Source organism: Ciconia boyciana, chromosome 36 (genome assembly GCF_034638445.1).
Source record: "Ciconia boyciana chromosome 36, ASM3463844v1, whole genome shotgun sequence".
Taxonomy (NCBI): Eukaryota; Metazoa; Chordata; class Aves; order Ciconiiformes; family Ciconiidae; genus Ciconia; species Ciconia boyciana.
In genome coordinates, this window is record NC_132969.1 from 176,182 (window position 1) to 188,992 (window position 12,811).

Genomic DNA, 12,811 nt, shown 5'->3' on the forward strand with positions numbered 1-12,811 from the left:
TTCCAGGGGGGCAGGGGTTTGGGGGGCCCTGGGGGTCAGGGGTGGGGGACCCCGGGGTGGGGGGGAAGGAGGGGCAGGGGTTTGGGGGCCCCGGGTTTGGGGGCGTCGGGGGGTCAGGAGTTTGGGGACCCTCCCCGATGCCCTCCCCGATGCCCCGCCCCCGATGCCCCGCCCACCGATACCCCTCCCCATGCCCCGCTCCCGATGCCCCGCCCCCGGTGCCCCTCCCCTAATACCCCTTCCCCATGCCCCCGGGTACCCCTCCCCCGATGCCCCTCCCCCGGTGCCCCGCCCCCTTGGCCACGCCCCCCTTGGCCACGCCCCCTTGGCCACGCCCCCCTTGGCCACGCCCCCGCTCACCCCCGCCCGCAGGTAGATGGGGACGAAGACCCAGCCCAGCAGCAGGACGATGAACATGCCCTGGGGCGGGGGGCGGGGGCGTGGTCACGGGGGGCGTGGCCAAGGGGGCGGGGCCAAGGGAAAGGGGCGGGGTAATTAGGGGCCATGGGGGATAATCAGGACTACGGGGGCTATAGGGGCTATAGGGGGTTCGGGGGGAGCCTATAGAGGGCTATAGGGGAGCTCTAGGAGCCATAGGGTCTATAGGGATCTATAGGGGGCTATATGGGCTATAGGGGGCTATAGGGGAGCTCTAGGAGCCATAGGGTCTATAGGGATCTATAGGGGCTATAGGGGCTATATGGGCCATAGGGGCTATAGGGGAGCTCTAGGAGCCATAGGGTCTATAGGGATCTATAGGGGCTATAGGGGCCAAAGGGGCTATAGGGGAGCTCTAGGAGCCATAGGGGCTGTAGGGATCTATAGGGGGCTATAGGGGGCTATATGGGCTATAGAGGGCTATAGGGGAGCTCTAGGAGCCATAGGGTCTATAGGGATCTATAGGGGCTATAGGGGTCTAAAGGGGCTCTAGGGGCTATATGGGCTATAGGGAGCTATAGGGGGGCTCTAGGAGCCATAGGGGCTGTAGGGATCTATAGGGGCTGTAGGGGCTCTAGGGGCTATATGGGCTATAGGGGGCTAGGGGGCTCTAGGGGCCATAGGGGCTATAGGGATCTATAGGGGTCTATAGGGGGCTCTAGGGAGCTATAGGGGTCTATAGCCATAGGGGCTACAGGGGGCTATAGGGGGTGTCTAGGGTCTATAGAATCTCTAGGGGGCTCTAGGGGCTCTAGGAGGCTCTAGGGTCTATAGGGGGTTATAGGGGGCTCCAGGGGTGTCTAGGGGTCTATAGGGGCTCTAGGGGCCTATAGGGCAGCTATAGGGGTCTATAAGGGCTCTAGGGGGCTCTAGGTGCTCTAGGGGCTATAGGGGTCTATAGGGGTCTATAGGGTCTCTAGAGGCTCTAGGGGGGTATAGGGGCTATAGGGGTCTATAGGGGCTATAGGGGCTCTAGGGGGTATAGGGGCTATAGGGGTCTATAGGGGCTCTAGGGGCCTATGGGGCTATAAAGGGTTCTATAGGGGCTCTAGGGGGGCTCTAGGGGCTCTAGGAGCTATAGAGGATCTATAGGGGTCTCTAGGGGCTGTAGGGGGTCTATAGGGGTCTGTAGGGGCTCTAGGGGCTATAGAGGTCTATAGGAGCTCTAGAGGCTCTAGGGGGCTCTAGGGGCTCTAGGGGCTATAGGAGAACTATAGGGGGCTCTAGGGGTCTCTGGGGGTCTATAAGGGTCGATATGGGCTCTAGGGCCTCTAGGCGGTCTATAGGGGCTGTAGGGGCTCTAGGGGCTCTAGGGGTCTATAAGGGTCTATAGGGGCTCTAGGGGGCTCTAGAGGGGTTATGGGGGTCTAGGAGCTGTAGGGGCTATAAGGGGGCTATCGGGGCTCTGTAGGGCTCTATAGGGGTCTATAGGGTCTATAGGGGGTCTCTAGGGGCTCTAGGGGTCTATAGGTGTCTGTAGGGGTCCATAGGGGTCTCTAGGGGTCTATAGGTGTCCATAGGGGTCTATAGGGAGTCTCTAGGGGTCCATAGGTGTCTCTAGGGGTCTCTAGGGGATCTCTAGGCTCCATAGGGTCCATAGGGGGTCCCTAGGGGTCTCTAGGGGGTTCCTAGGGTCCATAGGGGGTCCCTAGGGGTCTCTAGGAGTCTATAGGGTCCATAGGGTCCCTAGGGGTCTCTAGGGGGTCCCTAGGGTCCATAGGGGATCCCTAGGGGTCCATAGGGTCCATAGGGTCCATAGGGGGTCCCTAGGAGTCTATAGGGTCCATAGGGTCCCTAGGGGTCTCTAGGGGGTCCCTAGGGTCCATAGGGGGTCCCTAGGGGTCTATAGGGTCTATAGGGTCCATAGGGTCCCTAGGGGTCTCTAGGGGTCCCTAGGGTCCATAGGGGGTCCATAGGGGTCTCTAGGGGTCTCTAGGGTCCCTAGGGGTCTCTAGGGGTCCATAGGGGGTCCATAGGGGGTCCATAGGGGTCTCTAGGGGTCTATAGGGTCCCTAGGGGTCTCTAGGGGGTCCCTAGGGTCCATAGGGGGTCCATAGGGGTCCCTAGGGGTCTATAGGGTCCATAGGGTCCCTAGGGGTCTCTAGGGGGTCCCTAGGGTCCATAGGGGGTCCATAGGGGTCTCTAGGGGTCTATAGGGTCCCTAGGGGTCTCTAGGGGGTCCCCAGGGTCCATAGGGGGTCCATAGGGGTCTCTAGGGGTCTATAGGGTCCCTAGGGGTCTCTAGGAGTCTATAGGGTCCCTAGGGTCCATAAGGGGTCCCTAGGGATCTCTAGGAGTCTATAGGGTCCATAGGGTCCCTAGGGGTCTCTAGGGGGTCCCTAGGGTCCATAGGGGGTCCATAGGGGTCTCTAGGGGTCTATAGGGTCCATAGGGTCCCTAGGGGTCTCTAGGGGGTCCCTAGGGTCCATAGGGGGTCCCTAGGGGTCTCTAGGGGTCTATAGGGTCCCTAGGGGTCTCTAGGGGGTCCCTAGGGTCCATAGGGGGTCCATAGGGGTCTCTAGGAGTCTATAGGGTCCATAGGGTCCCTAGGGGTCTCTAGGGGGTCCCTAGGGTCCATAGGGGGTCCCTAGGGGTCTCTAGGAGTCTATAGGGTCCCTAGGGTCCCTAGGGGTCTCTAGGGGTCTCTAGGAGTCTATAGGGTCCATAGGGTCCCTAGGGGTCTCTAGGGGGTCCCTAGGGTCCATAGGGGGTCCCTAGAGGTCCCTAGGGGTCTATAGGGTCCATAGGGGGTCCATAGGGGTCTATAGGGTCCCTAGGGGTCTCTAGGGGTCTATAGGGTCCCTAGGGTCCATAGGGGGTCCCTAGGGGTCTATAGGGTCCATAGGGTCCCTAGGGGTCTCTAGGGGGTCCCTAGGGTCCATAGGGGGTCCATAGGGGTCTCTAGGGGTCTATAGGGTCCCTAGGGGTCTCTAGGGGTCCATGGGGGTCCATAGGGGGTCCATAGGGGTCTCTAGGGGTCCCTAGGGTCCCTAGGGGTCTCTAGGGGGTCCCTAGGGTCCATAGGGGGTCCATAGGGGTCTCTAGGGGTCTATAGGGTCCCTAGGGTCCCTAGGGGGTCCCTAGGGGTCTATAGGGTCCATAGGGTCCATAGGGGGCACTCACGCTCCACTCGAAGCCCCCCACGGCGATGCCGCCGGCCGCCCCCGTCCCCGCCAGCCCCACGAAGTGCCCCGAGCCGATGTTGCTGGCGAAGAGCGAGGCCCCCACCTGCCCCCGGCACCCGCGCGTCACCGCGGGACCCACGGGGGACCCACGGGGGAGCCACCCCGACCCACGGGGGAGCCACGGGGGACCCACGGGGGAGCCACCCTGACCCACGGGGGAGCCACGGGGGAGCCACCCCGACCCACGGGGGACCCACGGGGGAGCCACGGGGGAGCCACGGGGGAGCCACCCCGACCCACGGGGGAGCCACGGGGGAGCCACCCCGACCCACGGGGGAGCCACGGGGGACCCACGGGGGAGCCACCCTGACCCACGGGCCACCCACGGGAGAGCCACGGGGGACCCGCGGGGGAGCCACCCCGACCCACGGGGGACCCAACCCTGACCCACGGGGGACCCACGGGGGACCCACGGGGGAGCCACCCCGACCCACGGGGGACCCACCCTTGACCCATAGGGGACCCACGGGGGAGCCACCCTGACCCACGGGGGACCCAACCCTGAACCACGGGGGACCCACGGGGGAGCCACCCTGACCCACGGGGGAGCCACGGGGGAGCCACCCCGACCCACGGGGGAGCCACCCCTGACCCATAGGGGACCCACGGGGGACCGAACCCTGACCCACGGGGGACCCACGGGGGACCCACGGGGAGCCACCCCGACCCACGGGGGAGCCACGCCTGACCCACGGGGGACCCACCCTTGACCCACGGGCGGCCCACAGGGGACCCAGGCCTGACGCAAGGGGGACCCACGGGGGACCCACCCCTGACCCACGGGCCACCCACGGGGGACCCATGAGTGACCCACAAGTGACCCATAAGTGACCCACGGGTGGTTCACACGTGACCCACGAGTGACCCACGAGTGACCCGGAGGGGTCTCAGAGCTGTCCCATAGGTGCCCCAAGGATGCCACCCCCTGTCCCCACGTGTCCCCCCGTGTCCCCCCGTGTCCCGTGTCCCCACGTCCCCGTGTCCCCCCGTGTCCCCCCGTGTCCCCTGTCCCCGTGTCCCCACGTCCCCACGTGTCCCCCCGTGTCCCCCCGTGTCCCGTGTCCCCACGTCCCCGTGTCCCCCCGTGTCCCCACGTCCCCGTGTCCCCCCGTGTCCCCTGTCCCCGTGTCCCCACGTCCCCACGTGTCCCCATGTCCCCGTGTCCCCCCGTGTCCCCTGTCCCCGTGTCCCCACGTGTCCCCCCGTGTCCCCACATCTCCACGTGTCCCCCGTGTCCCCCCGTGTCCCCTGTCCCCATGTCCCCACGTCCCCACGTGTCCCCCCGTGTCCCCCCGTGTCCCCCCGTGTCCCCCCGTGTCCCCCGTGTCCCCACGTCCCCATGTCCCCCACAAGTCCCCAGTGTCCCTGTGCCCCCCGTGTCCCCACGTCCCCCCGTGTCCCCTGTCCCCGTGTCACTCATGGGGCCCCATGTCCCCACGATGCCATCTCATGTCCCCGTGTCCCCACGTGTCCCCACGTCCCCACGTCCCCTTGTGTCCCCAGGTCCCCTGATGTCCCCACATCCCCCGTGTCCCCTGATGTCCCCGTGTCCCCCATGTCCCCCTGACCCCCACATCCCCCGTGTCCCCCTGTGTCCCCTGATGTCCCCATGTCCCCACATCCCCCATGTCCCCGATGTCCCCATGTGTCCCCGTGTCCCCGTGTGTCCCCTGATGTCCCCGTGTCCCCCATCCCCCGTGTCCCCCGATGTCCCCGTGTCCCCCAGATCCCCCGTGTCCCCGTGTCCCCCATGTCCCCGATGTCCCCATGTCCCCCGTGTCCCCTGTGTCCCCCGTCTCCGTGTCCCTGCAATGTCCCCGTGTCCCCCCGTGTCCCCTGATGTCCCCGTGTCCCCCCATCCCCTGTGTCCCCGTGTCCCCATGTCCCCCGTGTCCCCGTTTCCCCGTGTCCCCACATGTCCCCATGTCCCTGTGTCCCCCCATCCCCTGTGTCCCCGTGTCCCCCTGTCCCCCGTGTCCCCCGATGTCCCTGTGTCCCCCAAATCCTCCCGTGTCCCCAATGTGTCCCCGTGTCCCCCTGTGTCCCCGTGTCCCCAATGACCCCGTGTCCCTGTGCCCCCGATGTCCTCATGTCCCCCACATCCCCCGTGTCCCCATGTCCCCCGTGTCCCCAATGACCCCCGTGTCCCCAATGTTCCCCGTGTCCCCATGTCCCCTGTGTCCCCGTGTCCCCAATGACCCCCGTGTCCCCGTGCCCCCGATGTCCCCGTGTCCCCCACATCCCCCGTGTCCCCATGTCCCCCGTGTCCCCAATGACCCCCGTGTCCCCAATGTCCCCCAGTGTCCCCATGTCCCTCCGTGTCCCCCATCCCCCGTGTCCCCGTGTCCCCTGATGTCCCTGTGTCCCCCACATCCTCCCGTGTCCCCAATGTGTCCCCGTGTCCCCCGTGTCCCCGTGTCCCCAATGTCCCCCGTGTCCCCCGATGTCCCCGTGTCCCCCACATCCCCCACATCCCCTGTGTCCCCGTGTCCCCAATGACCCCTGTGTCCCCGTGTCCCCGATGTCCCCGTGTCCCCCACATCCCCCGTGTCCCCAATGACCCCCGTGTCCCCATGTCCCCCGTGTCCCCGTGTCCCCACATCCCCCATGTCCCCGTGTCCCCCATGTCCCCCATGTCCGCAATGACCCCTGTGTCCCCAATGTCCCCCGTGTCCCCGATGTCCCTGTGTCCCCCACATCCCCCCGTGTCCCCAATGACCCCATATCCCCGTGTCCCCGTGTCCCCAATGACCCTGTGTCCCCGTGTCCCCAATGTCCCCCTGTGTCCCCAATGTCCCCCGTGTCCCCGATGTCCCCGTGTCCCCCACATCCCCCCGTGTCCCCAATGACCCCATATCCCCATGTCCCCGTGTCCCCAATGACCCCCGTGTCCCCGATGTCCCCCGTGTCCCCGTGTCCCCCGTGTCCCCTGTCCCCTGTCCCCGTGTCACTCACGGGTCCCCAGGCCATGCTCCTCCCGGCCAGGAAGTACCCGCTGAGGGTGCTGCGGCTCCCCCGGCGCAGGGACTGCGGGGCACCAGTGCTCCCAGTGCTCCCAGTACGGGCCACCAGGGCTCCCAGTATGGGGCCACCAGGGCTCCCAGGGATCCCAGTACGGGCCACCAGGGCTCCCAGCATGGGGCCACCAGGGCTCCCAGTATAGGACTCCCCAGTGCTCCCAGGGATCCCAGTATGGGGGCACCAGTGCTCCCAGTGCTCCCAGTATGGGCTCCCCAGTGCTCCCAGTATAAGAGTCCCCAGTGCTCCCAGTGCTCCCAGCATAGGGCTCCCCAGTGCTCCCAGTGCTCCCAGTATAGGAGTCACCAGGGCTCCCAGTGCTCCCAGTACAGGCCACCAGGGCTCCCAGTATGGGGGCACCAGGGCTCCCAGTGCTCCCAGTACGGGCCACCAGTGCTCCCAGTATAGGACTCCCCAGTGCTCCCAGTATAGGAGTCCCCAGTGCTCCCAGTGTTCCCAGTATAAGAGTCCCTAGTGCTCCCAGTGCTCCCAGTATGGGACCACTAGTGCTCCCAGTATAGGGCTTCCCAGTGCTCCCAGTATGCGGCCACCAGTGCTCCCAGTATGGGACCACCAGTGCTCCCAGTGCTCCCAGTATAGGACTCCCCAGTGCTCCCAGTGCTCCCAGTATAGAAGTCACCAGGGCTCCCAGTGCTCCCAGTATGGGCCACCAGGGCTCCCAGTATGGGGCCACCAGGGCTCCCAGTATAGGACTCCCCAGTGCTCCCAGTGCTCCCAGTATAGGGCTCCCCAGTGCTCCCAGTGCTCCCAGTATGGAACCACCAGTGCTCCCAGTATAGGAGTCCCCAGTGCTCCCAGTATGGGACCACCAGTGCTCCCAGTATAGGAGTCCCCAGTGCTCCCAGTATGGGACCACCAGTGCTCCCAGTGCTCCCAGCATAGGGCTCCCCAGTGCTCCCAGTGCTCCCACTATGGGACCACCAGTGCTCCCAGTGCTCCCAGTATGGGCTCCCCAGTGCTCCCAGTATAGGAGTCCCCAGTGCTCCCAGCATAGGGCTCCCCAGTGCTCCCAGTGCTCCCACTATGGGACCACCAGTGCTCCCAGTGCTCCCAGTATGGGCTCCCCAGTGCTCCCAGTATAGGAGTCCCCAGTGCTCCCAGTGCTCCCAGTATAGGGCTCCCCAGTGCTCCCAGTATAGGACTCCCCAGTGCTCCCAGTGCTCCCAGTATGGGACCACCAGTGCTCCCAGTGCTCCCAACATAGGGCTCCCCAGTGCTCCCAGTGCTCCCAGTATGGGACCACCAGTGCTCCCAGTGCTCCCAGCATAGGTCTCCCCAGTGCTCCCAGTGCTCCCAGTATGGGACCACCAGTGCTCCCAGTGCTCCCAGTATGGGCTCCCCAGTGCTCCCAGTATAGGGCTCCCCAGTGCTCCCAGTGCTCCCAGTATGGAACCACCAGTGCTCCCAGTATAGGAGTCCCCAGTGCTCCCAGCATAGGGCTCCCCAGTGCTCCCAGTGCTCCCAGTATAGGAGTCCCCAGTGCTCCCAGTGCTCCCAGTATAGGGCTCCCCAGTGCTCCCAGTGCTCCCAGTATGGGACCACCAGTGCTCCCAGTGCTCCCAGCATAGGGCTCCCCAGTGCTCCCAGTGCTCCCACTATGGGACCACCAGTGCTCCCAGTGCTCCCAGCATAGGGCTCCCCAGTGCTCCCAGTGCTCCCAGTATGGGACCACCAGTGCTCCCAGTGCTCCCAGCATAGGGCTCCCCAGTGCTCCCAGTGCTCCCAGTATGGGACCACCAGTGCTCCCAGTGCTCCCAGCATAGGGCTCCCCAGTGCTCCCAGTGCTCCCAGTATGGGACCACCAGTGCTCCCAGTGCTCCCAGCATAGGGCTCCCCAGTGCTCCCAGTGCTCCCAGTCACTCATTAACCCCGTGTGCGCCGGCCCCCAGCCGACCCCTCCTAATTGGGCCCCATTACCAGCCCCCGCCCAGGGCATTGTGGGTAATGATTAACCCCGCCCCCCCCAGGGGTCAGCGGGGTCAAAAAAACAACCGGGAGGGTGGGGGAGGGGCGGGGGGAGCAGCAAGGGATTGTGGGATACCCCGGGGGGAGGGGGGGCTGGGGGCAGCAAGGGGCGCTTCTAGGTCACTCAATGGGGCGGGGTCAATGGGGGGACCAATGGGGGGCCCAGGGGTGGGGGTGGGTGAGGGGGCGAGGGGGTCTTGGGGGTCTTGGGGTGTCATGGCGGCGCTGTGGGGTGCCCCATAGCGGACAGGGAGGGGTCTGGACCCATAATGGGGGCGGTTCTAGGTCACTCAATGGGGCGGGGTCAATGGAGGGGACCAATGGGGGGCCCAGGGGTGGGGGGCGGGTGGGGGGCGAGGGGGTTTTAGCGTGTCATGGCGGCGCTGTGGGGTGCCCCATAGCGGACGGGGAGCGGTGTGGGTCCATCATGGGGGAGGTTCTAGGTCACTCAATGGGGCGGGGTCAATGGAGGGGACCAATGGGGGCTCAGGGGTGGGGGGGCAGTTGTGGGGTGCAAGGGGGTCTTGGGGTGTCATGGGGGTCCCAGGGGGCAGTTAGGGGTCTGGAGGGCACTTAGGGGTCCCAAGGAGGGGTAGTTAGGGGTCTGGGGTGCAGTTAGGGGTCTGGGGGGCACTTAGAGGTCCCAGGGGTCAGTTAGGGGTCCCAGGGGGTAGTTAGGGGTCCGTGAGGGCACTTAGGGGTCTGGAGGGCACTTAGGGGTCCCAAGGAGGGGTAGTTAGGGGTCTGGGGGTGCAGTTAGGGGTCTGGGGGGCACTTAGAGGTCCCAGGGGGCAGTTAGGGGTCCCAAAGGGGTAGTTAGGGGTCCAGGAGGGTGGTTAGGGGTCTGGGGGTGCACTTAGGGGTCCCAGGGGGCACTTAGGGGTCCCAAGAGGGTAGTTAGGGGTCTGGGGTGCAGTTAGGGGTCTGGGGATCCAGTTAGGGGTCCCAGGGTGCACTTAGGGGTCCCAAAGTTGTGCTTAGGGTTTTCAGGGGGCAGTTAGGGGTCCCAGGGGAGTAGTTAGGGGTCCGTGAGGGCACTTAGGGGTCTGAGGGGCACTTAGGGGTCCCAAGTTGCACTTAGGGGTCTGGGAGGGCAGTTAGGGGTCTGGGGGTGCAGTTAGGGGTTCAGGGGGTAGTTAGGGGTCCCAGGGGGCAGTTAGGGATCCGGGGGTGCACTTAGGGGTCCGGGGGTGCACTTAGGGGTCAGGAGGAGTAGTTAGGAGTCCCAAGGGGTCAGTTAGGGGTCCGGGATGGGAGTTAGGGGTCTGAGGGGCACTTAGGGGTCCCAAGGTTGCACTTAGGGGTCCCAAGAGGGCAGTTAGGGGTCCGGGAGGGCAGTTAGGGGTCTGGGGAGCACTTGGAGGTCCCAAGGTTGCACTTAGGGGTCCAGGGCGGCAGTTAGGGGTCCCAAGAGGGTAGTTAGGGGTCCAGGGGGTGCACTTAGGGGTCCCAAGGTTGGGCTTAGGGGTCTGGGAGGTCAGTTGGGGGTCGGGGGGTGCACTTAGGGGTCCGGAGGAGTAGTTAGGAGTCCCAAGGAATTAGTTAGGGGTCCAGGAGGACAGTTAGGGGTCTGAGGGGCACTTAGGGGTCCCAAGGTTACACTTAGGGGTCCGGAAGGGCAGTTAGGGTCTGGGGGTGCAGTTAGGGGTCCCAAGGGGTCAGTTAGGGGTCCGGGAGGGAGTTAAGGGTCTGGGGGTGCAGTTAGGGGTCCAGGGGGCAGTTAGGGGTCCGGAAGGGCAGTTAGGGGTCTGGGCATGCACTTAGGGGTCCCAAGGGGTTAGTTAGGGGTCCCAGGTTTGCACTTAGGGGTCCCAGGGGGCAGTTGGGGTCCCAGGGTGTTAATAAGGAGTCCCAAGGTTGCACTTAGGGGTCCGGGGGTGCACTTAGGGGTCCGGAGGAGTAGTTAGGGGTCCCAAGAGGGTAGTTAGTGGTCTGGGGGCGCAGTTAGGGGTCCAGGGGGCAGTTAGGGGTCCCAAGGGGTTAGTTAGGGGTCCGGGAGGGCAGTTAGGGGTCTGGGCTTGCAGTTAGGGGTCCGGGGTGCACTTAGGGGTCCGGAGGAGTAGTTAGGGGTCCCAAGGAGTTAGTTAGGGGTCCGGGAGGGCAGTTAGGGGTCTGGGGGCGTAGTTAGGTGTCCGGGGGTAGTTAGGGGTCCCAGGGGGCAGTTAGGGGTCCCAAGGTTGCACTTAGGGGTCCCAGGGGCGTAGTTAGGGGTCCGAGAGGGCAGTTAGGGGTCTGGGGGGCACTTGGGGGTCCCAAGGTTGCACTTAGGCGTCCAGGGGGCAGTTAGGGGTCCGGGAGGGCAGTTAGGGGTCTGGGGTGCACTTAGGGGTCCCAAGGAGTTAGTTAGGGGTCTGGGAGGGCAGTTAGGGGTCTGGGGGTGCACTTAGGGGTCCCAAGGAGTTAGTTAGGGGTCTGGGAGGGCAGTTAGGGGTCTGGGGGTGCACTTAGGGGTCCCAAGGAGTTAGTTAGGGGTCCGGGAGGGCAGTTAGGGGTCTGGGGGTGCACTTAGGGGTCCCAAGGAGTTAGTTAGGGGTCCGGGAGGGCAGTTAGGGGTCTGGGGCGCAGTTAGGGATCCGGGAGGGCAGTTAGGGGTCCCAAGGTTGCACTTAGGGTCCAGAAGGGCGCTTAGGGGTCCCAGGGGGCAGTTAGGGGTCCGGGGTGCACTTAGGGGTCCGGAGGGGGGTGTGGGGAGGGGACGGTCGCGGCCCTACCCAGAGCCCCACGGCGAGGACGAGCAGGAAGTAGCCCCGATGACCCCCAAGTCCCAGGGGTCGCGGTCGTCGTCAGCTCCATCCCCCCACCCTGCGCCCCCCACCCTGCCCCACGGCTGCCCCTAAATACCCCCCCCCTCACCCCCACCCACGCCGCTCCCCGGGCGGGGACCCACGCGTCCGGCCCGGCCCCCGTGGGACGCATGGGTGCCCCCAAGTGGCCTCGGTGGACCCGGGGGCTGGGCCGCCACCCCTCCCCACCCCCCTGCAGGTGGCTGCACCTCCCCCACCCCCACCCCCACCCCCACCCCCATAGGGGACCCAGGGGTCCGGGACACCCTTGGGTGCCCCCGAGGTCCCCAAGTGTCCCATGGGTGCCCCTGAGGTCCCTTGGGTGTCTCTGGGGTCCCTTGGGTGTCCTTAGGGGTCTCCTGGGTGTCCCTGAGGTCCCCACGGGTCCCATGGGTGTCCCCACGGGTCCCTTGGGTGCCCCCGAGGTCCCCAGGGGTCCCTTGGGTGTCTCTGGAGACCCTTGGGTGTCCCTGAGGTCCCTTGGGTGCCCTGAGGTCCCCAGGGGTCCCTTGGTTGTCCCTGAGGTCCCATGGGTGCCCCTGAGGTCTCCACGAGTTCCTTGGGTCTCCGTGAGGTCCCTTGGGTGTCCTTAGGGGTCCCCTGGGTCCCCGAGGTCCCCACGGGTCCCCTGGGTGTCCCTGAGGTCCCTTGGGTGCCCCCTAGGTCCCCAGGGGTCCCTTGGGTGCCCCTGAGTTCCCTTGGGTGTCTCTGGGGTCCCTTGGGTGTCCCTGAGGTCCCATGGGTGCCCCCGAGGTCCCCACGAGTTCCTTGGGTGTCCTTAGGGGTCCCTTGGGTGCCCCCGAGGTCCCCACGTGTCCCTTGGGTGTCCCTGGGGTCCCTTTGGGGGTTCCTTGGGTGTCCCTGAGGTCCCTTGGGTGTCCCTGAGGTCCCCTGGGTGTCTCTCGGGTCCCTTGGGTGCCCCCGAGGTCCCCAAGTGTCCCATGGGTGTCACTGAGGTCCCTTGGGTGTCACTGAGGTCCCTTGGGTGGCCCTGAGGTCCCCAGGGGTCCCTTGGGTGTCTCTGGGGACCCTTGGGTCTCCCTAAGGTCCCTTGGGTGTCCCCAAGGTCTCCACGCATCCCTTGGGTGCCCCTGAGGTCCTCAGGGGTCCCTTGGGTGTCCCTGAGGTCCCTTGGGTGCCCCCGAGGTCCCCAAGTGTCCCATGGGTGTCACTGAGGTCCCTTGGGTGTCCTTAGGGGTCCCCTGGGTGCCCCCGAGGTCCCCACGGGTCCCCTGGGTGTCCCTGAGGTCCCTTGGGTGTCCCCATGGGTCCCTTGGGTGGCCCTGAGGTCCCCAGGGGTCCCTTGGGTGTCTCTGGGGACCCTTGGGTCTCCCTAAGGTCCCTTGGGTGTCCCCAAGATCTCCACGCATCCCTTGGGTGTCACTGAGGTCCCTTGGGTGT

The 12,811-nt window shown here is 65.6% G+C and overlaps 1 protein-coding gene across 1 annotated transcript in view; it reads right to left on the bottom strand.

Moving 5' to 3' along the window:
• LOC140645630 (sodium/glucose cotransporter 2-like) overlaps nucleotides 1–12,811 on the bottom strand; it is a 28,437-nt gene that overhangs the window by 14,436 nt on the left and 1,190 nt on the right. The window contains 5 exon segments of the mRNA XM_072849078.1: nucleotides 361–420; nucleotides 3,562–3,666; nucleotides 6,579–6,650; nucleotides 11,339–11,376; nucleotides 11,379–11,429. Coding sequence (XP_072705179.1) covers nucleotides 361–420; nucleotides 3,562–3,666; nucleotides 6,579–6,650; nucleotides 11,339–11,376; nucleotides 11,379–11,429 — 326 coding nt within the window.